General features: G+C 40.8%; 1 protein-coding gene across 1 annotated transcript; it reads right to left on the bottom strand.

The window, feature by feature from the left end:
- On the bottom strand, positions 1-25,847 carry LOC109400102 (GTP-binding protein SAR1). The gene is made up of 6 exons (XM_062846234.1): positions 25,625-25,847; positions 20,352-20,475; positions 20,164-20,283; positions 20,032-20,097; positions 19,658-19,893; positions 1-937 (listed from the first exon to the last, which is right to left on the bottom strand). The coding sequence occupies exons 2-6, from the start codon at positions 20,392-20,394 to the stop codon at positions 821-823; spliced, it is 582 nt and encodes a 193-aa protein (XP_062702218.1). The 5' UTR covers positions 20,395-20,475; positions 25,625-25,847; the 3' UTR covers positions 1-820.
- Between the last annotated feature and the right edge of the window lie 1,292 nt (positions 25,848-27,139).

The raw sequence follows: 27,139 nt of genomic DNA, 5'->3' as shown, positions 1-27,139 counted from the left end.
TAGTTTTATATCTAAAAATTCTGGAGTTTCTTTATTGATTGGTAGATAACATAATGCCTGATTCTGCCCACAAATCTGATCTGTTTCGCAGCCCCTTCGTAAGCCCGTTGAAGATTATGTGGCGGTAAAGTTTCTTTCGCTATGTCTTTTTTCATCAATGGTATTTGGAAGTAGGTTAACTAAATGCCAACTATTCGTTACTGGGGAGACAGAACACAAAACATATTGCGTCCAATATACAAAACACTATAGAGTACCACGAGTTGAAAAACATAAAAATAAAAAATGGATAATCAAACATACAAACAGTAAAAAGGCTCTGCAGTGGATTTGCGTTAGGGTTTACTTAGATTATGTTCCAATCAACCACGAGAATTTTCCGACAAAGTAAAACTCATCTGACCGCGACTTCCGTCCCGTTTACTGTCTGATGCTATGCACTTCTTGTGTTTTGTCTGTCTGTGTATGTGTGTGTGTGTGTTTTTTTTTGTTTTTGAATGGTTGACGTAAGGTGTGAAACATTAGTTGTTCATGCTCAATTTGTTTCCACTATTTTCTTTTTTTTATTAAATATCACGCGTCCCTAAATACTTCTTAGACCCATTGCCCGGAAAACTTCCACGTTTATCCTAAATTCTGTTGCAACAAAGAAGATTGCGACAGTGTTTTCTCATGCGCCATATATAGTATGTATGTGTGTGTGTCTGTTGTGTAGTTTATCGCCAATCGTTGGTTGGTTGCTGTTACCGCTCTGCTGCTATTGTTCCTAGTTTGTCAATTGTTTTACATCTCTAGCGCGCGCCAAAACAGTTCTCTTCTATTAGTCGATGTACTGAGCGAGCCAGCGGAAACCCTCTCCGTAGCCCTGCCGTTTCAGCACTGAACACATGAACAGCTCCAGGGGACGTCCGGGAAGTTCGTTACGTGCTACTTTGCCCTAGGTTATCAATGAAAAATAAGAAACAGATGTATGTCCCATGATTGATAATGTGATGCAAAAGTGTAATAATAGTATTGCGATAGTGATAGCACAGACAAACAGACGTAACACTCTGATAATTTACATCGTACACCGATTTAACGGTCTTTTTCAAAATTTGATAGTTGGCCAACTGCCCAACCGTGGCGCTCGCATCGTTTTTGTTCGAGTTTGACGTTTGCTCACTACCGCCACCTAGTTGGTGGTCGGCCAAACATAGGCCTTTTAGCATTGGGCGAATATGTTTCCGTGACTATGATTTGAATCGAAAAATGTTCGAAGTGTTACGTCTGTTTGTCTGTGGTGATAGTATGTTGTAATTTTTAAATAACAAAGAGTTCCCCAGTTAGGCAAGGTTTCTACTCTCTGGATTTACACAGTTGCGTTGTTGGAATTATTCTACGATAGATGGTTTATATTCGAGTGCGTTTATCAAGTGTCGCGAGTTCAAGAAATAACAGAACGATGCATTTGAAGCTTGTCAACCGAAAGGGTTGTTGAACAGTACTATCAGTAGCTAGGCGAGAGGAAAGTAGACACAACGGATCCGCCTTGTGAACTGATAGCCCTGTATCTTAAAAGTTTTAACCATAATTTTAGTATTCTGCCCCCATAAATATTTCACAATAATTATACGTCAGCGGTAAACACACTAGAATACAACTGATACACAGAGTATGCTCCAGTAGGTACTATAGATACGGTAGCGAATACGATGGACTCGCCGAGGTGAACACAAGTGTAGCCAAAACGAGCATAACATCACGATTTCAATAGCGACAATGGATTGCGTGACGTCATATTAGCTCGGTACACCCTAAATTGACGGTAAAACACACTGTGTACAACCATATTTTTTAACCATGTCGGCGCAAGCCTATGGTATCTATAGTGTCCATAGTGGACGGGCACGGCAACAAGAGGAATGTGATTGCTGAAGCGCAGGAAAGATTCTGGAAAGTTCAGCCGAAGCGCGTGGTTGTAAAACAAATTCGCTAAGAATTTCGGTGTGATTTAATACGTGAAATCGCGTTAAATACTAGCTGAATACACGTTTGTGGAAAGAAGAACTATCATTTTCTGAACAAAAAGTGAAATAAGTGTTCAAACAAGCGTAAAATCGGAAAAAGTTAGAAAGAAAGTGAAACGAGTGCCACGGACGCCATTTTGGCGGACGTGAGAAACAAAATGGAGAGCGTCAAACAGAAACCACCCGATGTTTCAAACACACCGGGACTAATCAATGGAGCACAGGAGAACGACTGGAACATGATCGTCGGGGCCGAAGGAGGAGAAGGATCGAAGTTTCATGCGAGCGACAAAAACAACACGACCCAAATCGTTGGCAACGGATCGAGACGCAACGTCGAACAACGGAATATAACGTACAACAGAACGGATGTTGGACCGTACCGGTTGTATTTCGAATTACGTGACACACAAAATGGAATCAAGCGGAGCAGAATTAGGAAGATGGAGACGTACAGAAGACACATCGAAGACATGAAGCAGGTTGGCAGAAACCGCATAATGGTGTATGTCAACAGTTACAACAAGGCGAATTCACTGATGGAAGAGATCAACCAAGACAAGAAAGGTGAATAAAAGCGTATGTACCCACCCACTTGGTTTGCGTGACGGGTATAGTGGCAGGAGTACCATCGGACATTCCGATTGAGGAGATAGAGGAAGACATACTGTGTGATGCACCCATCGTAAGCGTGAGGAGAATGACTCGCAAGGAGGGTCTTGAAAGAGTGCCAATCAACAGAATCAGCGTAATGTTTCGCTCAAGAGTGCTGCCCGAGCGAGTCAGATTATTCTGCTGCAGCAGTAATGTAAGACCGTTCATACAGAAATTGGTCGTCTGCAGCAATTGTTTGCGGTTCAACCATCATGCAGACAATTGTAAGAGCAGTAAGAGATGTGGACAATGTCTTGCTCCCCATGAAACGGAAGAAGAATTCAACAGCTGTACCAAACAAATGCGATGCGCACATTGCAAATCAACGGACCACAAAACTCAAGACGATGCATGTAAGGAGAAACTACGGCAGCTGAACATCAAAAAGCTAATGGCGAAAAGTGCTATCACCTACTCGGAAGCGAAAGAGCTGTATCCGATATGGACACAGAACACATATGCAGTACTGGAGAATGCGGAAGAGTTTCCAGCACTCCCAAATACATACGTGGAAATGTCGACTGGAAAATACACCAATCCACTAAGGGAACAATGGCAGAAGACGAATGAACAGAGGACGAAAATCCAACCGGCCGTCAAGGTGTATAAGGACAAACCAAAGGACTCGAACAAGAAGCCACCACAGGGAGGAAAAAGGCCCAGAACCGAGGAAGCAAATCAGGATCAGCCGTCAACGAGCAGGCAAGGACCCGGTAGCCAGACCAATGGAGTGGCCTTGAACAACCCATACAAGGTCGCAGAGAAGGAGAAATGGGAGCGGATTACACAAGAAGCGAAAAGAAACGCCGAAGAAGCAGCGAGCCGCGACATGAAAACGGCAATCATGTCGTTCTATGCAGACTTCCTAACGGAAATTGGAACCGCAGAGGATGTAAAACGTAAGTTCAAATCATGCACGCAAAAGCACTTTAACCTGACAAATTCTGTAGTCGAAAATAACAACAAAAAACAGTTCTAAACATTAGAAATAGAATGTCGAAGCTCAAGTAAGATCGTATGTTCAAATTCGCAGAAATAAATAAATTAAAAATCATACAGTGTAATGTACAAAGTCTCGAAAAACAAAAAACTGAAATCCGTCGAGTATTAGTAGAAGGTGGCTACGATATAGCTATTTTGTCAGAGACGTGGACGCAAGTAATGCTGGAAAATAGTACACGAAAAGAAAATTCCATATTGAATATATGAGAAAATGTTATACATTTTTGCCATTTCGTTTGCCCAATGAAACGTATGCAAAAACTTTTTAGATACTATAAGAAAAACATCATGAATAGTATAAGTTTGCCTTATACCTTTCGTGTACTTTTTCTAATAAGGATTATTACACGCATTATACTAGGTATAAGAGAAAACTTATAGAATATACTACGTTATGTTTTGAATAATTGGCCTTACTTTGCAAAACGAATTTAATAAAAATAAAATAAAAAATACAATAGCACATGAATATACTGTTTAAAATGTTTATTTCCCTATAGTTTCTTTATACATTAACAACATTCTTTCACTTTAAATATGATTCACACTCGCCGTTGTGAAAACAGCATCCCAACAGGCACCAAAAGACGAACACCGATTGCCATGTTGGTTGCGACGACTGTAGTTCTGCAACAAGCTCTGTACCGTCGCCGCAATAATGGTTTGGGATCTGAACGACACTGTAATTGAAACCCAACTGTCTCAACATCTTCCGGGCGATCTGAAGCACGACCTAGAGCGGATACTTCCGGGACGTAGTAATTTCTGCGCTCATGTTCCTCCTTCTGAAGCTTGATGGAAAATCGGAAGGAAATATCACGAATCTGTGAGTGGTGCAGACCGATCTTTCTTTTGATGACCATTTTGAAGTCTTTTCGATGGCCTTTGTACGAACGCGTGCCATTTTAGTTCAAGCTTCACTGCTTTAGTTCACTACGAGCTTCGATAGAATTTTCTAATATCCTCCTGAAATTAAGAATAAGATGATAATGCGTTGAGTAATGAGTGGATTAATTTGTTACTTACTTGATTATTAGGATTCAACAACTTCTACTATCATGCTGCCACCGCCGAGATTGACGAATTTTGCTTTTCTGGATTCTGTGTCGACTGCCATATTGGAAAATTATCAATACCGAACATTATTAAAAGTATAAGTTTTGCATAATATAATTTCGCCATTAGGCCAAACTTATACTCTTCACTAGGATATGTTATACATTACATTAAGTTTTGTTTTAAAGTGAATAAAGTGACGTAATAAAGTTTATATGGCGGAGCGGAATGAAATCTATAACTCAAATCTAATAATTAAAATTATTGCTTTTCTTTTCGTGTAATCGATACAAAATATCAAATTACCAATTCGTTCCCAAATCCCGGTACGATAATTACGGGGGAGTGGGTATATTTGTACACAATTGTTATAACTATGCCCCAATACAAATGCCTGATACTTCTGATAATATACAGATTTGCGCCGCAAAAATACTACCGATAGATGTCATAGTTGTAGCGGTATACGTGAGTCCGTCGGCAACAAACAGCGAGTTTGAAGAAGATATCCAAAAAACATTTGATCACTTGCGGAATCATAGGAGAATAGTGCTAGGAGGCGATATAAACGCACACCATTACCTTTGGGGAAACGACAGTTGCGACAGGAAAGGTAGCATATTCGTGGATGCTGTGACAGGGAGCGATTTGATATTACTGAATAACGGAGAAAACACCTTCATCCCTATTCAGCTGAACAGGAGGCCGACTGCGATAGATGTGACTTTATGCAGTGCTAGCTTATACAATGAGGCAGAATGGAAGGTTCTTGAATACGGAATAGGCAGTCATCATATGGCTTTGGAAATCTCTATAGGAAATAGCATACAGAAGAAACAGACATACGTGTACAATATGAAAAAGATAGGCAATACATTGAGCACACTCAATACAGAGGACGTAAAATCCATATCTGACCTGAACAAATGTGTCAAAAAAGCATACAGGGAAAACAGGACGAAGGACAATCGAACACCAAAGTTATGGTGGTCGAACGAGGTTGAAGAGGCCTGGAAACAAAAAAACGTTGCTAGGAGGAAGTTTAACCCACCATCAGTCGCTTGCGTGTACTGAGTACACGCGTCTCAGAAAAATGCAAAAAAATAATCGAAATTTGCACCAAATTGAACCGGGTGTTGGTTCTATTCCAAGATCCACTCTTCTTCTTGTTAGTAAGGCAGAAAAAAGACGAAAAAATGCACGGAAAGTACTCGAAAAATACGTAATTCTAACCTCACATTTTGAATGTGTACTCAGTACACCGGCGCGACCGCTGGTGTAACTTTTTTTTTGAACCAGACCCGTTACACGAGCGGTCGCGTCGGGTACTCAGTACACGGCATACGCTTTCAATTATGTTTTATATGCTTTACTAGATACAATGTTGGTGTCTTCGGCAAAAATGTCCAACTGGATAAAGGGCGTCTGATAGTGGACATGTGGAACCGGTCAACACGATCTGGTCCTGTCCCGGGTGTCGGAATGGCCCTCGCGGGAACCTGTTTCGTGGACATTCCAGTTATGGCACCAAAATTAGGCATGCGACGGCTCTATCTTCATGATTTTTCATGTACATCATCTTAGTAACCGTGGAAAGTACCAGTGCCCTTCCTTGGCCAACTCGCGGCCACCGGAATGTGCCCTGGAGGAACCTGTTTCGAGGACATTTTGACCATGACACCAAAACTAGGCATGCGACGGCTCTATCTTCATGATTTTCCATATCAATCATCTTAGTAACCATGAAAATTACTAGTGACCTCCCTGGCCGTCCCGTGGCCACCGAATGTACCCTGGAGGAACCTGTTACAAGGACATTTTGACCATGACGCCAGAACTAGGCATGCGACGGCTTTATCTTCATGATTTTTCATATCCATCATCTTAGTAATAATGAAAATGATTAGTGACCTTCCTGGCCAACCCGTGGCCACAGGAATGTACCCTGGAGGAACCTGTTTCGAGGACATTTTGACCATGACGCCAAAACTAGACATGCAACGGCTCTATTTTCATGATTTTCCATATCCATCATTTTAGTAACCATGAAAATGACCAGTGACCTCCCTGGCCAACCCGTGGCCACCGGAATGTGCTCTGGAGGAACCTGTTTCGGCTTTGACGCCAAAACTAGGCATGCGACGGCTCTATCTTCATGATTTTCCATATCAATCATCTTAGTAACCATGAAAAGGACCAGTGACCTAACTGGCCAACCCGTGGCCACCGGAATGTGCCCTGGAGGAACCTGTTTCGGCTTTGACGCCAAAACTAGGCATGCGACGGCTCTATCTTCATGATTTTCCATATCCATCATTTTAGTAACCATGAAAATGACCAGTGACCTCCCTGGCCAACCCGTGGCTACCGGAATGTACCCTGGAGGAACCTGTTTCGATGACATTTTGACCATGACACCAAAACTAGGCATGCGACGGCTCTATCTTCATGATTTTCCATATCCATCATCTTAGTAACCATGAAAAGGACCAGTGACCTCCCTGGCCAACCCGTGGCCACCGGAATGTGCCCTGGAGGAACCTGTTTCGGCTTTGACGCCAAAACTAGGCATGTGACGTCTTTATCTTCATGATTTTCCATATCCATCATTTTAGTAACCATGAAAATGACCAGTGACCTCCCTGGCCAACCCGTGGCCACCGGAATGTGCTCTGGAGGAACCTGTTTCGGCTTTGACGCCAAAACTAGGCATGCGACGGCTCTATCTTCATGATTTTCCATATCCATCATTTTAGTAACCATGAAAATGACCAGTGACCTCCCAGGCCAACCCGTGGCTACCGGAATGTACCCTGGAGGAACCTGTTTCGATGACATTTTGACCATGACACCAAAACTAGGTATGCGACGGCTCTATCTTCATGATTTTCCATATCCATCATCTTAGTAACCATGAAAAGGACCAGTGACCTCCCTGGCCAACCCGTGGCCACCGGAATGTGCCCTGGAGGAACCTGTTTCGGCTTTGACGCCAAAACTAGGCATGCGACGTCTTTATCTTCATGATTTTCCATATCCATCATTTTAGTAACCATGAAAATGATCAGTGACCTCCCTGGCCAACCCGTGGCCACCGGAATGTACCCTGGAGGAACCTGTTACGTGGACATTTTGACCATGACGCCCAAACTAGGTATACGACGTCTTTATCTTCATGATTTTCCATATCCATCATCTTAGTAATAATGAAAAGGACCAGTGACCTCCCTGGCCATTCCGTGGCCACCGGAATGTACCCTGGGGGAATCTGTTTCAAAGGCATTTTGACCATGACGTCAAAACTAGGCATGCGACTACGTAATTTTTCATATCCATCATCTTACTTACCGTCACTGGTTCAGTGACCTTCCTGGCCAACCCGTGATCACCGGACTTTGCCTTGAAGGAACCTGTTTTGAGAACAATTTTGACCAAGGCGCCAAAACTAGGCATGCAATGGCTCTATCTTTTTGATATTATATATCTTGGGTAAATCGCCAATTGTTACACACCTTGAAAACTTGCCAATTGTTGCACATCCCATAAGAAAAGCATGGATTGTGCAACAATTAACGAGTTTTTAAGGTATGCAATAATTGGCGATTTAGTAACCGTGAAAAAGACCAGCGCTCACAGTTCCTACTCTATATGAGGGCGGTCATAATATGATTTTCACTTATAGCATGATGGATCTGTTAATTTGATGTATACTTGCCTCCCAAAAGCGTTTTTTGTATTGTTTATAAAAAATGGGTTCAATCTAATTTTTTATTTTGTAATTCTCGAATAGAAAGAAATAAATAATAGTTTTTTTTGCTTCACGGAGCCGAATTTTGTAGCTTGTAGTTTTGTAGTTTTGATTACTAAATGATTTGCATACAGTCATACCTTGGTATAACATAGCCTCGATACACCGTATAGCCGCATGCAATAAGGCTTCAGCACCGTGGTTACTTGGGATGGCACACCATTTTGACGTTTGGCGGTGCGATAACTCCAAATTTGTTGCACTTACCTGACTTACAGGTAAAAAGCATTGCAGTTAAACCGTTCGCACCGACTGAACGTCTACTGCAGTATACTGTACTTTTTCTTGACATATCATTCCTACTGAAGCATACATAGTAGGGTGGCCCACACTTATATGAAAAACAAAAATTTCGAAAAATATCAAGTCTTACCTCCTAAATCAGTTGTTTTGGACTCCCAGAAGCTACGTTCAAAATTTGAGCAAAATCGGTTGAGCCTAAGGGGGCGCTCAAAACGCTTGAAGTTTGTATGGGAAAACTTGGCTAAATGTATGCAGAAATTTTAAGTTTTCTAATTTTGCTGCTAGGTGGCGCTGTAAGCGTTCAATAATCAAACCCTTTGGTATTATTGTAGGTGACTATATGCCAGAGAATTTTGTCGAAGACCGCGAAGTGATCCGACGGCTGTGAAAAAAGTTATACCCTAGGCAAAGTGAGGCAAAGTATTGAGATTTCATTATTGATATTATTCCTTTAGAGTAAGGTGGGGCAAAAGTTCGACCCTAGTTCAAAACTCAACTTTTTTCAAGAAATCGAAGCAGATATAAATAAATGAATACCGTGTGGTGATTCTATCATCCATGAGCGAAAATTTTGCTGAACATAGTTACTCCAAATGTCTTTTCAATTTTGAGTTACAACACTTTTAGTATGTGGGTGTCTAATTCGAACTCTTGCCCCACCACTGGGGCAAAAGTTCGAATCTAGTGTTTGTGGTGTTTCGCTAACCGTAGCACACTATTTCGACACTTTGGTAATTGGAACACCTAAAACCAATTAATATTTGATGTTGGAACTGGAATACACTTTAAAGTTCGATCTGGAATTTACCCAATTTAGGGTTAAATTTACTTCATCAAAAATTAGTAGTTTTTCGCTAAATTCAAATAAAACAACTTTTTTTTCAACTTTGATCGAATTTTCTCACTAATTCCGCCATTTTAGAGATAATATGTATATTTTGCAGAATTTTAGGGTTTTACCTAAAGTTGTCATATGACTCGAACTTTTGCCCCACAATTCGAACTTTTGCCCCACTATGTGTAAAATATGATTTCGAAATCTTTTTTGCAAAAAGTTATACATGCCAGAGCATCTTCAAAATATACCTAGTTACGCCCCAAAATAAAATATCGAATTCGATTTCATTACAATTCCATTCCATGCGTTGGAAGGACCATCGCATATTACAATTTTTTGATCAAAAACCAACATTTTATTATAACTTTTCGAAATATTGATCAATTTTCATAATTTTTGGAGTGGAAGACTCTTCTTCAAAAAGGCTTCGAACAACCTTGACACCCGGAAGATATAATTTGAATTAAGCTCAAAAACTTCAAAATAAACTCTTGCCCCACTCGAACTTTTGCCCCACTTTACTCTACATGTATTGGAAAAATAACAATAAAGTTTATCTTCACTTTTCCTAGGGTATAACATTCTTCACAGACGTTGGATTACTTTGCAGTCTTCGACAAAGTTGTTTGGCATATAGTAACCTACAATAATACCAATGGGTTTGATTATTGAACGCTTACAGCGCCACCTAGCGGCAAAATTCGAAAACTTAAAATTTCTGCATACATTTGGCCAAGTTTTCCCATACAAACTTCAAGCGTTTTGAGCGCCCCTTAGGCTCAACCGATTTTGCTCAAATTTTGAACGTAGCTTCTGGGAGTCCAAAACAACTGATTGAGGAGGTAAGACTAGGCATTTTTCGAAATTTTTGTTTTCCATATAAGTGTGGGCCACCTTAATACATAGCCTGGTAAAATTTTGGATCCCTGGTAAAATTTTAGAAGAGAGTTCAAAATGTGCAGAATAAGTTCCAGCAAATTCTAGCAAATACTTCTTGAGCAGGAATAGTTAAAGTATTAGAGCATTGCAGGTATGACTGGGAGAATCCCCGTAGATATGTTTAAGGGAATGGCAGGATGAATCCTTGCAAATATCCCTGGAACCCCATGGGGAATCCTAGAGAAACACCAGGGATAATTCCCGGAGGAATCATATCGAGAACTTTTGGAGTAATTTCAAAGCCTTTTTTAGAGAAATTCTAGCAGATTTAAGCCAGTAGGAGTAAATGGAAAAGTTTGAATCCTTGGAAAAAAAAACTCTAGAGAAACTCCTTCAAGAATTTCAGGATAAACCACAGATGGTATTTCATTAAGAAACTCCTGGGTGAATTTCCTAGTGAATATTGGAGGAATCCCAAGAGGATCGGAAATTTTGCATTTTCCACTGCTGTAAATGAAATGATGTATACTCCAACGCAACCTGCTAGGGGATTTAGTTATAATCACATGAACAGATAATATTTGATGCTTGAGCAGTTCGAGATGTAAAAATGGAAAAGAATCTTGTTTTATGCGATATTGGTTTGAATAGTTGGATTTAAAAAGGTATGCTATAAAATTGACTTTTGAAGATAGGTATATAAAATACAACAATCAAAAAACATGTAAGAAAGGCTGAAATCATTATTGGATGAATAATATAATTTTTGTTGTAACGTTATATCGAGGTATGACTGTATACTAATATTAGTTTGAGCGATCCACGGTACTCACAGCTGCTTAAGAATAGTGAAATGTTATGTATAGAGAGGGTAAAAGCTGTCAGTTTTCAGTGCATTAAAGGTACGACTCTTAAGTGACTAATCTAGTCGCAAACGGTCGCAGCTGAACTCGTCAGTAAATTATTGTTTTATATTATAGGGAAGCTTTACAAAAGAATGTCCGAAGAGATCGTAAGGGGAACCATTTTTCCGGCTTGTTTAAAATTTTCAGTTTTTTAGACTTAGTTGAAGAATCATAAGCCAGTCACACTTATTCAAATAAGATGATAAAGTATAGCATCTAAATTTTACATTCACATTATTTTCAATCATATAAGAATCGAACACAATCAACTAAATACATGCTGAATGGTAGAGTGATGAATGCAAACGACTGAAATTTAAAAAAAAAACAATAAACTTTATGTTACCACAATGATATCACACACTTAAAAATTTCGTGTAAATTTGCGTTTATTTCGATGCACATATTTGGAGCATCGAAATAAACGCAAAATTGCGTTAGACATAAAAATTACACGATTTTAATTTTACACGATTCATGTCTAGTGTGATAGTCGTGTAAAATTAAACATCGTTTAAATTTAAACGATTAATTTCCAACGCTTCTGTATATTGACATGAATGTTTGTTTATGCATTTGATTTTCGACTTTCGAAAAAGCGTCTTGTGAGGATAATCATTGCGACGATGGGGTACTTAGCGTACATAAATCAGATGTTCGGCCATGCAAATGTTTCCTTATCAACGTTGGGCAACTTTGCTCTCGACGCAACAGCATCGCAAAATGGAGCACCGGGAGACGCACTGCGAGGAAGGAACTCGATAGATTTTTATCATTATTCTCTAGTTGGAAGATTGCACATGTATAAATGATTTGGGTACGTATAAGGTGGTACCTAGGGTGGTACAAATAACAGATATTCGCGGCACAAAACAAACTACCAGTGCTTCCGGTGCTTCTCACATGAACAACTCCCTCCGGCCGTCGACAGAACAAAACTGAAACAAAGACGCCATTTGTATTGATGGTAAACGAGTGTCGCTGTAAATTTACACGCCAATTTTAATTTATAGTTTAAATAACAGAAAATTAAATGTTATTTAATTCACTTTTCAATTTGAACATAAAATTGATGTGCCATTGAATTTTATGTTCATAAAAGTGTAAAATTGTATGTTTTTCTATGCTCTCATTATGTGCATCAAATTCGACTCAATTTTCAATCATTTTTTAGTTTAAATTCGTTTAAATTCACAGCGTTTGCCATTTACATGTCGTTGAAATTTAATTATTTTTTTCTGTGCACAGTTGATTGTGATCAAAGTTTTAGACCTATGGTGGAACCACTGTGCACTGGTTACTAAAATGATAGATATGGAAAATCATGAAGATAAAGACTTCGCATGCCTAGTTTTGGCGTCAAAGTCGAAACAGGTTCCTCCAGGGCACATTCCGGTGGCCACGGGTTGGCCAGGGAGGTCACTGGTCCTTTTCATGGTTACTAAGATGATGGATATGGAAAATCATGAAGATAGAGCCGTCGCATGCCTAGTTTTGGTGTCATGGTCAAAATGTCATCGAAACAGGTTCCTGCAGGGTACATTCCGGTAGCCACGGGTTGGCCAGGGAGGTCTTTGGTCATTTTCATGGTTACTAAAATGATGGATATGGAAAATCATCAAGATAGAGCCGTCGCATGCCTAGTTTTGGCGTCAAAGCCGAAACAGGTTCCTCCAGGGTACATTCCGGTGGCCACGGGTTGGCCAGGGAGGTCACTGGTCATTTTCATGGTTACTAAAATGATGGTTATGGAAAATCATGAAGATAGAGCCGTCGCATGTCTAGTTTTGGCGTCATGGTCAAAATGTCCTCGAAACAGGTTCCTCCAGGGTACATTCCTGTGACCACGGGTTGGCCAGGAAGGTCACGGATCATTTTCATTATTACTAAGATGATGGATATGAAAAATCATGAAGATAAAGTCGTCGCATGCCTAGTTCTGGCGTCATGGTCAAAATGACCTTGTAACAGGTTCCTCCAGGGTACATTCCGGTGGCCACGGGACGGCCAGGGAGGTCACTAGTAATTTTCATGGTTACTAAGATGATTGATATGGAAAATCATGAAGATAGAGCCGTCGCATGCCTAGTTTTGGTGTCATGGTCAAAATGTCCTCGAAACAGGTTCCTCCAGGGCACATCCCGGTGGCCGCGAGTTGGCCAAGGAAGGGCACTGGTACTTTCCACGGTTACTAAGATGATGTACATGAAAAATCATGAAGATAGAGCCGTCGCATGCCTAATTTCGGTGCCATAACTGGAATGTCCACGAAACAGGTTCCCGCGAGGGCCATTCCGACACCCGGGACAGGACCAGATCGTGTTGACCGGTTCCACATGTCCACTATCAGACGCCCATTATCCAGTTGGACATTTTTGCCGAAGACACCAACATTGTATCTAGTAAAGCATATAAGCCATAATTGAAAGCGTATGCCGTGTACTGAGTACACGACGCGACCGCTCGTGTAACTTTTTTTGATGCGACTGATGGTGGGTTAACAAACAGTCTAATCTGGAAAATTTGTTGAATTACAAGAAAACAGCAGCTAGGTTTTTGAAATTGAAAAGAGAAGAAACCAGGAAGAAATTCGAAGAATTCCCCAACGAGATAACACCTTTCACAAGCTCGAGGGAGCTTTGGGCAAAAGTAGGACGACTAACAGGGAAGAGAATACGGCGAAAGGAGAACAATCTGTTCGAAGATGATAGAGGACTAACTGAGGCTTTTTTGGATTTGCATTTTGGACCAAACGAACCAAGTCTTGATCCACCAGCATTACCAGCAACGCAAGATGCTATCCTCACCAGAACAAAATGGGACACTATTCTGGCAAGAAAGGGAAGATCAGCTCCAGGTGAAGACCGCATAACATACGAGATGTTGAAGCAATTGAAGCCTGAGGTAGTCAGCACCATAATAGATGAACTGAATGCAATGTGGATAAGAGGTTGCGTTGATGATTCTCTAAAAACCATAAAAGTAGTGGCTATACCAAAACCTGGGAAGGACCAAACGAAACCTGAAGGAAAACGACCCATATCACTTGTTCCAACTTTAACAAAAGTTATGAACACAGTCGTTCTGGAAAGACTACAAGAGCAAGTGGAAAAAAAGCAAATCCTACCTGAAACGTCTTTTGGGTTTAGGAAGGGGACGTCGACGACAACGTGCTTAACTTATGTAGTCAACGCCATAAAGAGTAACAAACGCGAAAAGAAATTAACCGCCATGATCTTCATCGACTTAAGTAATGCGTTCAACACTGTAGATTGCACAATACTCGCGAAAATGTTGTATGACATTGGAATCTCTCCGGACGTGGTAGCATGGGTCACCAGCTTTCTGACGAATCGTAGGATCAACTTCCATATGAGGAAAGAAACCGTGACTCGCTGGATCAATAATGGACTTCCACAAGGGGATGTCCTTTCACCAACGCTATTTAACATCTATTCTTCATCGTTACATACCATTCGAGAGGAAGGGGTAGAGTTGGTACAATTTGCCGATGACTTCGGCATTTTGGTGACGGCCAAAACCCTGCAGGAGTTGAACGAAAAAGCACAGGATAGCGTCAACAAATTCACCAGCATCTCCGAACAATTGAAGCTAAAAATCAACGAGACTAAAACCAAGGCACTCTTGTTTCAACACAGTAATAACGAGTTGAATATTAACATCAATGGTGTTAAACTGGAGACAGTACGTACATATCCGTACTTAGGAATTACGTTGGATCGATATTTGAACTTTGGAGCGAATACAAGAGAGCTGCAGAGGAAATTGCAAGATAGGACAAACATGCTAAAGGTGTTAACCGGAATCAAGAAAGGAGCGCATCCAGCTACTATGATCCAGATCCACAGGGCTTTGCTGAGAAGCAAGATGGAATACGGATGTGTAGTCCATAACAATGCTAGTAAAACTAACAAGAAGAAGTTGATTACAACGAACAATGCATCCCTCAGGAAAGCCACTGGATGCACCAAATCTACACCCTTGAATGCATTAGCTGCCATTTCGGGGGAGGAACCTACTGAACTGAGGCAGGAGTATGTAACAGGTAAAGACATTGCGAGACACTTCGAAAGGAACAACCTGGTAGCCAAACAGCTCCGAGTCTTAACCCGACCCATAGATGACGATATGGACAAGTACACGTATTTAGAGAGAATTTATCTCCAAAGCCAAGCCATGTTCCTAAACATCGTACCAATAGCTAGAATACAACAGGACGAAGAAGCTGTGGAAATTCATCCTTACATGGAAGGGATGATAGCTAATAAAACGAACACCAATCCCAAATCACTGAAACAGATGGTACTGTTTCTACTCAACGGACCATACAAGGATAAAGGAAGAATATATACGGACGCTTCTAAAAGTGGATCAAACTGTTCTGTTGGAATATTTGTTGAGGGACATCGAAAACGACTACATTATAGGCTGCAGGAAGAAACCAGCATAACATCTGCGGAAATAATTGCCATAATGATTGCCATGAAATACATAGCCGAAAACGAAATGATTAATGTAGTGCTACTCACGGATTCTAGATCTTCATGTGTGATGCTGGAAGAGGTCCAAGAGCAGGGCACTGGACCGGAGAACCTAGTAGAGATCCTCAAGATTGCAAGGCGATGGAAAACCATAATCCAGTGGGTGCCCAGCCACTCATCGGTATTGGGAAACGAAATAGCAGACGAGCTGGCCAAGCTAGGACTCACAAACGAAGGAGCACCGGTCTACAAAAACAAACTACTACGAACGGATGTAAACTTTAGATTGAAGAACATCAAGCAGGAGAAAGTCGAGGATTGGTATCAACAATACTCTGTGGAAAAGGGCAAACGTTTCTACGAAATTCAGCCAACTTTTGAACCAGATCCGTGGTATAAAAAAGTGGATATGCCAGGATCTGCTGTACGACTCACGAACAGAATTATGACTGGACACGACTTCTCCAAATTTTGGTTAGGCAAAATGAAGATAACGGTTAGCGAGGAGTGTGAATTCTGCGAGGTTCCAGAAACGGGAGAACATACAATATTACACTGTCCGATGTATGGTCACATACGATCAAAATACAGTTTTGAACTGAAATTTAGAAACCTGACTGAGCTTTACAAAAGTAAAAATATAGAACTGTACAAAGAAGTTGTCGACTTCGTTAGAGAAACTAAACTAAAATTATGACAAGACAGACACAGAATCAAAATAAAGGGTGCATTGCGTTATGAACGTTACGTCAACACAAGGAAAACTGCAGCTGGCGATATGGTCTTTGCTACCGGGCCAACAACAGAAGCTGACAAGTGACAGCTTCGATCGAGAGGAAAGAAGAAGAAGCGCAGGAAAGCATGGACAGAAACGATGCGGAGATTTTGTGCAACTAACAATGGCGCGCGGGACAAAACTGTGCCTGTACTCGCCATGTGCACAGACCGGGAAGGAAATTTTGCGACTGATAGAAAAATGGCAGCAGCTAGGTGGAAGGAGCACTTTGAAAATTTGTTGACTGGTGGAAATGAAGGTGCACCCAAGAACATGATTAACATGGCTGATGACGGTCAAGCAGCAGAACCACCAACACTGGATGAGGTTAAGAGGGCCCTTGATGAGTTGAAAAATAGAAAATGTGCTGGAAAGGAAATGTGATCCATTTTTAAATTTTTAAGCACGGAAACGACCAGCTACATCCATCAATCCATCAGATTTTTATACAGATATGGGAGGATGAAGAATTGCTCACCAGCTGGTTAAATGACCTCATATGTCCAATCTACAAGAAAGGGACCTGGCTAGAGTGTACTAATTACAGAGGGCTTACCTATAGATAGTAGAGTAAACTCTACTATCTATAGGATTACCCTGTCAAATTCGGCGTACAAGATACTGTCGCAAGATCTCTTGAGGACCTCTTGGTACTGGGAGGCGATCGAGCACCGGGACATACGAACTGCTCAAGCGGAGTAAGCCTATGCGTGGCGGGGGCTCTTCAGAAACTCCATACATCTGAAAGCATACTCTGTACAAGCGACATGACACCGCTTCCAAACTGTCACAGCCCAGCTAGGAGTGCCTCGGGTACATCAGGAACGACGCCAGTAAGTTCCTGATTATCGTATACTGGTCATGCTTAGTAATTGGTAGCTGAGATGGTACACGCTTAGGTAACTATGCACAAGTGAGCTGATGGCGACGGCATTCTATCCTCTTAATAAGGTCGGGTACACTGACTTGAAACTGAGGACAGGCTAATGTCGATGCTGTCTTTCGCCCCATAAAACCGTGGCATGGCGTTCCTGATCTGTGCCCAGCTTAGGCAACTAACTGGGTGAAAGTAGGTTCAGATGAACAACACTCCTGATTAGCGCTGGTCACTGGATCATCAACCTTCGGGTGGCCTCCCTGATGGCATAGATAAACACCAGGATCCTTAAGGACCACTTCGAAATCCATCAATAGTAACAACGTAAACGAGAATGGAGTAGCGGAAGGAGCGGCGTTGAACCCGTTCGCGCGTGGAGGTTTGGCAAGATAGCTACTACGAGGGACTTGTGCACCCACCAGCGAGCAAACTGGAGATAGTTCAACAAGTGGAACAAGCGGAGCACGAATCGGCGCAACGTCAGCCGAGGAAGCACAGATGACCGGTGCGGACCTGTGGAGCGGCTCGATAGTACCCACAGGTTGATGTGGCTTAGGGTCGTCAGCGCATACCGTACGGTGTCAAAGGACGCGGTATGTGTGCTAGCGGGTATGATACCCATAGTACTTGTGGTAGTGGAAGGTGAGGAGTGTCTCGAGCGACGCGGTACAAGAGGCGCGTGACGGATTGCCAGAACATTGTCGATGTTGAAATGGCAGAGAGATTGGGATTGCTCCAGCAAGGGTAGATGGACACACAGCCACAGGCTCATCCGGAGTGTGTAGACTGCAACGAGACCGCGGAACATGTGCTCTTTGAATGCCCACGCTTCGTGGAGCAAAGGTCGAGTATGCAAGAGGTATGCGGTAGAGACTCCTGACAACATTGTTGAAAAGATGTGTACGGGGGAAGACAAGTGGGATTCCGTTACAGCCACGGTTTCTCGAATCATACATGAACTACAGAGAAAATAACGAGCCAAACAACAGCTAGCTGAGTTGGCTCCCCTTCCTCATCCAGGAGCTTGAGTCCAACGGGTAGTCTAAGTATAATCCAGGACCCAAGCCTCCTGGGGAAGCAGGTGGAACGCTTACCATTAGAGTGTACTCATGTTCGAAGTCACCCCCTTCTGGAAGCTATCCCTAACGGGCGTACCGCGAAGGTAAGGAAGAGAGAGAAAGAGGTTTTAGTTTCGACCTCACATAACCCGAGAAATCACCTTTTGGATATCTGTAAAAGCAGATTTCATCTTTCTATAAAAAAGGCCTTTAGAGGAGTCCTTCGTCGGCAAATACCAAACTAGTTTTCGTGTTCAACATGCGGACGATCCTAGACAAATGTCGGTCGGTAGTATAATATGTATCATCATCTGTTTAATGATTTTAAGGCACCGTACAATTCAGTTAAAAACATGAGCTTTGGCAAATGTCAGAACATGGTTTTCCGGCGAAACTAATTAGGCATATACGTACAACGCTAGATGGATTGAAATCAAATATTCGGATCGCAGCCCTTAGACAGTTTGAAGCAGGGGGATGCTCTTTAAAAATTTACTGTTCAACATTGCACTCGACGGAGCAATTAGGAGGTCTGGCTTGCAGAGGATGCTTATGCTGCTGACGAGAGGAACTGTGACAATAGGCTTGACCAAGAGGAAGTAGATGATTGCGGATAGAAACGGAGGCAGGTCTTGTGGTGTTAGTGCTGAGATAGATATTGATGGGGATGTGTTAGGGAGTTGTTTATCTTGAAACAATTGTGACAAGTGCCTATGACGTTTCCCGCGAAATGATCAGGCGTATTTCAGCTTTGAATACATTTTACGGATTGCGTAACCAGCACCACTAACAATCCCGTAACTTGCAAATGCAAACGAAACTCGCTCTGTATAAGACGCTGATTCTAACGGTAGCCCTCTATGACCACGAGGCGTGGATGTTAAAGGAGGTAGGCCGAAAGGCTTTTGGCTTTTTTGAGTCCAAAGTGTTGCGATCAATGCTCGATGGGTAACAACAAATTGGTATGTAGCGCAGTGTGTCCCGGTTGTAGACACTCTGCCAGGTGGAACACCGCGATCGCAGTTAGTGGTAATTCAAAAAGAAATCCTACCTTTCCGGTGGTCAACTGGTACAGGGCAAAGTGATTTCTAAGTTCGTCCTCGCTAGCTGCGCCCGGTTTGTCGATTTTGTTGCCCAAGATAAGCACGGGACAGTTGGACAGGGCCTCATCGGTCAGCAGTGAATCTAGTTCGTTTTTGCTCTCGGTGAAACGGCTCCGGTCCCAGGCATCGATCAGGAACACGATCGCATCCACCGCCGGGAAATAGTCCTTCCAAACTCGACGGGCTGTAAAGTCAGAGGGTGGGATGAATTAAAGCACTATGTTTGGTTGAATACGCGGTAATTAAAAGGTGGGAGCAATACAACGACAGACACCCCACCCATTTTCAGTTATCAAGGTTTTAATGATATCTCAGTACATACCTTGCGTGTGTCCACCCAGATCGAATGTGGTGAAACGCATGTTACCGATGGACAGCTCCTCGGACGCTAGAAAGGCAAACAAAAGACAAAGTTCAGTCATTAAACTAACAAAACACCAAGCACGAGACTCACTGGGATGTAACGTTGGCACATGCTGTGCCAGTCTGTCGTCCTTGAGCATGTGCAACAATGTCGTTTTACCGGCATTGTCCAGACCTAAGAATAGCAGTTTGCCGGATTTCTTCCACAGGCCTTGTGAAATAGAAAAAGGAAATCAGCATCAGTTGAGGCAAATTTGAACTAGGTATTTGAAAACTTACCCAAGTATCCCAGGACACCGGTGAACCAATCCCAAATGAACATATTTGCGCCGCTGTTAAGATTCTAAAATCCACAGAAGATGGGGCTCAAGTCGAGCGTAGGAGATATACTAGACGCGTATAGCTGTAACAAAAAAGATAAATTATTTTATAAATGTGTATATCCATCTTAATGTATAAAATGTATGCACTTTCAAAAAGATCAAATGTTGATTACATTCGTGGATATTCATTACAACCCAACTAACAATCACTCATTTAACAGGCACCATTATAACGAATTCATTGAGCATAATGTTGAATAACATTTGAATTATTTTCACGTATAACCTATGTTCGGGTTCTGTTCACACAAATTTGGAGAGGTTATAAAGCATCATGTTGTGCACCAACTTAATTTTTTGTTTTTCAAAGCGTTTTACAAATGTACAAGAAAGTTGTTATTAAGCTTTGGCAAAAATGACTGAAAATAAATAAAATGCAAAAATGTTGAACTCTCACGAGAGTAATTATTTGCTCTTATGTTAAGAACACCTATTATGAAATAAGAATTACATATAAAATTACCTAAATCCGGATTAGAACTCGATACCTGTCGATTGCCAGCCGCATGCCTTCTTATCTGCGCCATCCTAGAGATGGTGAGTTGCAGCACCTAAAGCAAAACATAATCTTCCCATGACTCAATAATGATCACTCCTAAACTTGTGTTCAGCAGTGGTGAATTAGCACAGCACGTGGTAATCAACTGAACAACGCCTTATACTTCAACAGCTGTTCAGCCCAAAACACGTATTTTCTAACGAGCCTGGATACTCGAGACACTTTAGTGTTTTCCATTCTGATTTCGCTGTCAGTATTATTATCGCACGGTGAGAAAACTTGTATCGAATGCGGCCAAAAAGTGTTGGTCCTTATTGAAGATATTGTTTCCAGACGAACTAATTGCGATATGAATATGTTTTTATTTTTATTAAATATCGATCTTTAAAAATGTATAACAATATGTAGTGCGGTATGGTCTTGGACATAGTGCATTCACAGCATCTGTTCAGGTAATCTACTTCATGCTCAGTCGAAGATCCGTTAAGCAATTTTTCTATTTATGCTTTTGACATGGAATCTTTATATTTTGTTCAATAAATAGTGCCAAGGATGTTTAGGGATACTTGAAATGTGTCGATTTCTGAATGCTGTGAGAACAATATTCCGTAAACACGACAGCACTGAAATGTCAAATGCATCGATCTAAGCGTCTCGTACAATCGAACTTCTGCGGAAGATAAAAAATATAATAATCAAGGTACAAGATGTCTTGTTACAGACTAATACATAATAACAAATAAATGCCTCATTTTTACGTTGATTACGTCTCTTGGCACTCAATGTTAAACTACATAATTCTATTCTATTTTATTTTATGTGATTCGTTTAAAATTTTGGTTCTTCAATAACTTGGTTGTCTAAACAGTTTTAACCATGATTTATCCCATAATCCGAACAAAGTCCCGAGTCAAACTATGACGGACTGAGGGCATTTATTTGACAAGTGAATAGCACATTGTTCAGGAGCATATGCTTATCGATACATCAGCTTAATAAGATGCAGACAAATGTTTTGTTAAACTCTTTTGTTAAGGAATCAATGCTTGTCGAATTAATTTCTAGTTAAATTTTTGAAAAGTGTTTTAATTTATCATTGTTGATACCGAAGAGGAAAATCGAACATTGAGTTTTCATTTTGTATGACTTAAGTGTTAACGTAACAAAAAATGATAACAGAATAAACTGGAATATCGTATTGAAAACAGAATGAGTTCTCATTGATATCTCATTTTGTTATCCACATTTTACGACTTGATGTCATACGCTGTTCTCAGGGAGTTGTTATTTTCATACATGTTTTCATACGATAATTACTAAAAATAATGTCAAATTTAGTATTAATCGTGATATTTTATAAGCATTAATTTACATAAGATTTCATTTTAAATTCAAAAGATTCTAGTGATTGAAAACTTGTTTTGTTTGATACGATATTATCAGAATAGTTACCCAGTTACACAGAGCAGCCATCGCTAACTCCAAAATACTACTCAATTTAATCCGTAAACACCCGGGACGATCTTCTTTTGGTAGAAATGCAATATCTTTATTGTTTTAAAACATTTTACCCTGGAGTCTTTTTACAAATAAAATGGCTTTTTTTTATTTTTTTAGCAAATTCATGGTTGGTATATGAATTGGGTGATTTAGGTAATCCAAACTACTCTGGAATTCATTTTCTTAAGATCTGAAACATCTACCATCATTTGTGTTCACTCTGTTCAAGAAATTGAGTCACGTTGATGTCCATTAGACCTCGCGATGCTACGAGCATCTCGATATTGTGGTAGTTGGACATTCTGTGGAATATAAATGATCTCCAATACACTTTGAAGTATCATACTGTATAATTTTTTTTTGTTGGGGAGTTATAACTTCTGCGTACAATAAATAGAACTTTTGTAGTACTGTATCATGCTTCAATTGTAGAACAATATTCGTGGAATGTAGTCTATGCTGCAGATTGAGCCGCAGTGCACAACTATAATAGTTTTGTAACATTCATGGCATATTCAAGGTTTTCCAAACTATTCTAGAATTAGGACTTTCAAGGTCTACACTTCTCAGCCTCTTCGCAGCCTCTTCCTCTTTGTTTCTCTTCGCATAATGCTTTCACGATTGTGTCCGTTGCACCTCATAATATTACGAGTATCCCTTTGTGTTGTTATTTGGGTGTCCAATGGCATGTAAATGGACCCAATGTATTTTGAACTGAAGTATGAGTCCCAATATCTGTAAATCTTAGGAGGAAATTTTTATTGTAGCGAATGCTCTCGGAATCTAACCTACACTATTTCTAGAGCCTCAGAGCGCAATTCTGATAACTAAGCAACATTCACAGGTCATCCAAACTGTTCTGGAATTATAACCTTCAAGCTCTACAAGCTATACTATTGTATCTCTTTATTTTGTCGATGTAATTTTTTCACGATTATTTCTGTTGTATCTCATAATATTTTGAGAATTTCTTTGTGTTATTTGTGCATCCACTAACACACAAATCTGGCGGTCGATTTGAATAGATCCTATCAGCATAGGAATCACAGCAAACATACGACCTATTGAAATTGAATGCCAGAAATTAACTTCATTGTATTTTGAAGTGTCGGAAATTACCCAAGAATTCATCCAGGTGTTCCTCGGGAATTCAACGCGATGTTCTCTGCGAATACCTTTACAAGTTCCTAGAAAATGCCTCCAGGACTTCCCGTGAAAACCTTTTCGGGTTTCCCGGCAGTTTTTCGGAAATTTCTTTGGGAGCTATGCTGGAATTCTTCCAGGAGTTCCTCAGAAATTCCATCAAGAACTGTTAGAAAAATCTTGCAAAACTTCCTCGGGAATTCCTGCGGAAGTTCTCCGAGAATTCTACGGGAGTTCCCCGAGGATTCATCGGGAGTTACCCAAAGATTTGAGTTCCCTGAAAACTCCTCCAGGTAAATTTCCCAAGAGTTTCTCCAGAAATTTCGCCTTCGACTGTTCTCCGATTTCTCCAGAAAGTTTTCCATGAATTCCTCGAGAAATTCCTCCAGGGATTCCTTCACAAATTCTTCCATGGACATGTCCAGAAATTCATTCAGGTATTTCGCCTTCGACTGTTCTCCGATTTCTCCAGAAAGTTTTCCATGAATTCCTCTAGAAATTCCTCCAGGAATTCCTCCAAGATTCATTCAAGAAAATCCTTCAGGAGTTACTCCAGAATTTTTTCGAGAAATAATATAGAAATTTCTCGCGTGATTTTCTCCAGGAAGTATTTAAGGAATTACTACATGAATTCGTCCAGAAAATACTCCAGGAATTCCTGAAAAAAAAATGCCAGAAGACACTAGAAGGAATTCCTGGTGAAATGCTAGCAAAACTTCTGAAGGAATCATAGAAAAAAAACTTTCGGATGAATATCAGAAAGAATTTCTGGATGGATTTCAGAAAATAATCTTGGAAGAAGAAATCCCGCTGGATTTTTTTTTAAGAATGAAGAATGAATGAGGGACTTCTGTAGGAATTATGAAGGAAAATTTTGATGAATCTCAAAAGCAACTCTTGGATACCTGTCTGTACATAGATGCCCAATTATAAATGGGATGGATGGTCAGTCTACTAGTAATCAATCAAGGTAGCCCACACACATTAAATCAAAGAAATTTTTATATCAGGGTTGTATAGTTTTCCGTTGAAAATACACTTCACTATACAGAAAAAAAATCTTAAATAATGAAAATGAAGGAACATGTCTTTCCAATGATTGATAAATACAATTAGTTAGATTAGATTACAGTCGAACTCCATGAGTCGATGTTCCTTGACTCGATATCGACTCATGGAGGTATTTTTTTTTTCATACTGAAAAGTAATTAATGGGTTACTATGATGGTCCCCCCAAAAAGCTTCACAAATGATTTTTGTTCCACAACTCGATATTTCCTTGAGTCGATGGTCCCTTCAATATCGATCATGGAGATTTTACTGTAATAAAATTTATTATTATTATTATTAATTCTTTATTAGCGTGGCTTTTCAGCCTAAGGATTTAATCCTTAGGCTGAAAAGCCACGCTAATAAAGAATTAATAATAATAATAAGCCAGAAGCGCAATACGCATTCAACATACTTAGGATACTTAAGCATTGTTGAGGTCACGATTAACACAGTCTATCAGTAGGCTGGTTGATCCTTAGTGACGTACCTACAACAAGTCCATGTCGTTTTTACGCTTTACGCAGTGGTTTTCACCAAAATGCAACTCATCATTACCACCCTTGGTAATTACACTGTATACGTAAGGTACTTAGTGTGAGTTGTCTGATAAGCAAGCACCACAAAGGGGTATGTAGAATACCTGCGCATCATTCTACGCGGCTTCTCAGGACTTTGTTCCGTACTGCCACTCGGATGCCTTTGTGTACGAAGAAGCGACATCCAAGAGTGTTGCTTTTCTTGATTATTTAAATCGCCACAACGCATCTCAAAGCAATCCGTTGCGACATCACATCACCCATCCATCTAGTATTCCACTTTTCCAAGGCAGCCAGAGCTCGTTTTCAGCTCGCAGTCGCAGCAAGCAACCACTGACAAGACCCAAAGGCCAAGTAGGCCGAGCGGATCGCAATCACAATTTCGCCCGCTTTCATCGACGATTTACCGTTCGTAGCGCGGAGTAATCCGGTACCTACCTAGCGCAAAATGAAGCACGCAGCGGTCGGATGTGGTTCACGATGGAATTTCCGGCAGGGAACGCGGATTAATCCAAGATTTTCACCTCGAAGCTCCTGGAGACGATGATGATGATGGGAGAGCACTCTTCTTCACACACTTTTTTTCGCTTCGCGTTTTGATTGGCCGTCGTCTCGTCGTTGTCGTCGTCGTCAGTCCGATTCTCTCGCGTTTGAAGGAAATTTGACGTTTCGCACGGCGCGTTCTCTCCTCGGTGAGAGAGTTTGACGTGGAAGCTCCGCACGCTGGCGGAACCTGGCGACAGTTGAGAGAAGCACACTGATCGTACCACCATACACTGAAAGAAAAGAGATGACAGGGTCTTGCTAAAAACCCTACTAAAATCAGGCCAAACATGTCTAAAGGTCCAATCTGCAGAAGAGAGGCTCTCTTTGGTTTCTCTCTCTTTCGTTAATATTTATCTCAGCTGTTTATTTGTATTATGATTGTCTCCTTGCATTGAACGATGGTCAAAACAATCGTCTTTCGATTTGTACTGCAAAAATAGTTGAAAAGTGTACCATTACATTGCAATAATTGAAAGACAAAGGGAAGATTCAAAAATTACGTCCATTGTTTTTCGGGATTTCTAGACCCCCCCTCCCCCCTCTGTCACGCAATTTCCCTATACCCAATACACGTACTGTCACACTTTTCTAGACCCCCCCCCCTCCCCCAAATGTTGGACGTAATTTTTGAACGTTCCCAAAGTAAACAATAGCCTCTCAAATGTAGATAGGACCTATTGAAATGTTTGGCCTGAAATAATTTCGACCCGGATAAAAAATTACCATTCATTACATGGTACAGTAGACGTTCGCTCGGTGCAAACGCTTTAACTGCAATGCTTTTTAACTGCAAGTCCGCTAAGTGCAACAATTTTGCAGTTATCGCACCGCTATCCGTCAAAACAAAATGTCAACAACAATGCGATGTTTTTCGCATGCACTTTTGTTGCAGCGCGATGTTTCCGTATGCACATTCGCTGCATTCTGCAGCAACTGACAGTTATTTGACGTCTGTCAGTTGTTGCAATTATCGAATTCCATTCGCTAAGTGAAACGTAAACATGTTGCAGTTATCGAACGTCTACTGTAAATATTATTAGCATATGACTGGTTTTATTGTTCACAATAAAACACATAGTAGATATATTGTTACTTTTTATTTATTGATTTGATTTCTACGTCTTCAACTCAGTGGTTGTACTTATTCTAAAAAAGTACAGATACAAAGCATTGATTCATTCACAAACATTTACAACAGCATAACATCATATCACTTTAACATTGAAAACATCAGTATTAAACATCATGAAATACTAGTATCATAACTTATCGGGACAACAATAACGACATTTATTCACGGCTTCCAAGTACTAACAGGACGACGTTGAAATTTACGAAATTTTATATTAGAGGGCCAGGTCGATACGCACATTGCCAGGTCTTTCCATTTCCAATTCAAATCGATTT

Source organism: Aedes albopictus, chromosome 1 (assembly GCF_035046485.1).
Source record: "Aedes albopictus strain Foshan chromosome 1, AalbF5, whole genome shotgun sequence".
Lineage (NCBI taxonomy): Eukaryota > Metazoa > Arthropoda > Insecta > Diptera > Culicidae > Aedes > Aedes albopictus.
This window is presented reverse-complemented; position numbering and strand designations above follow the sequence as displayed.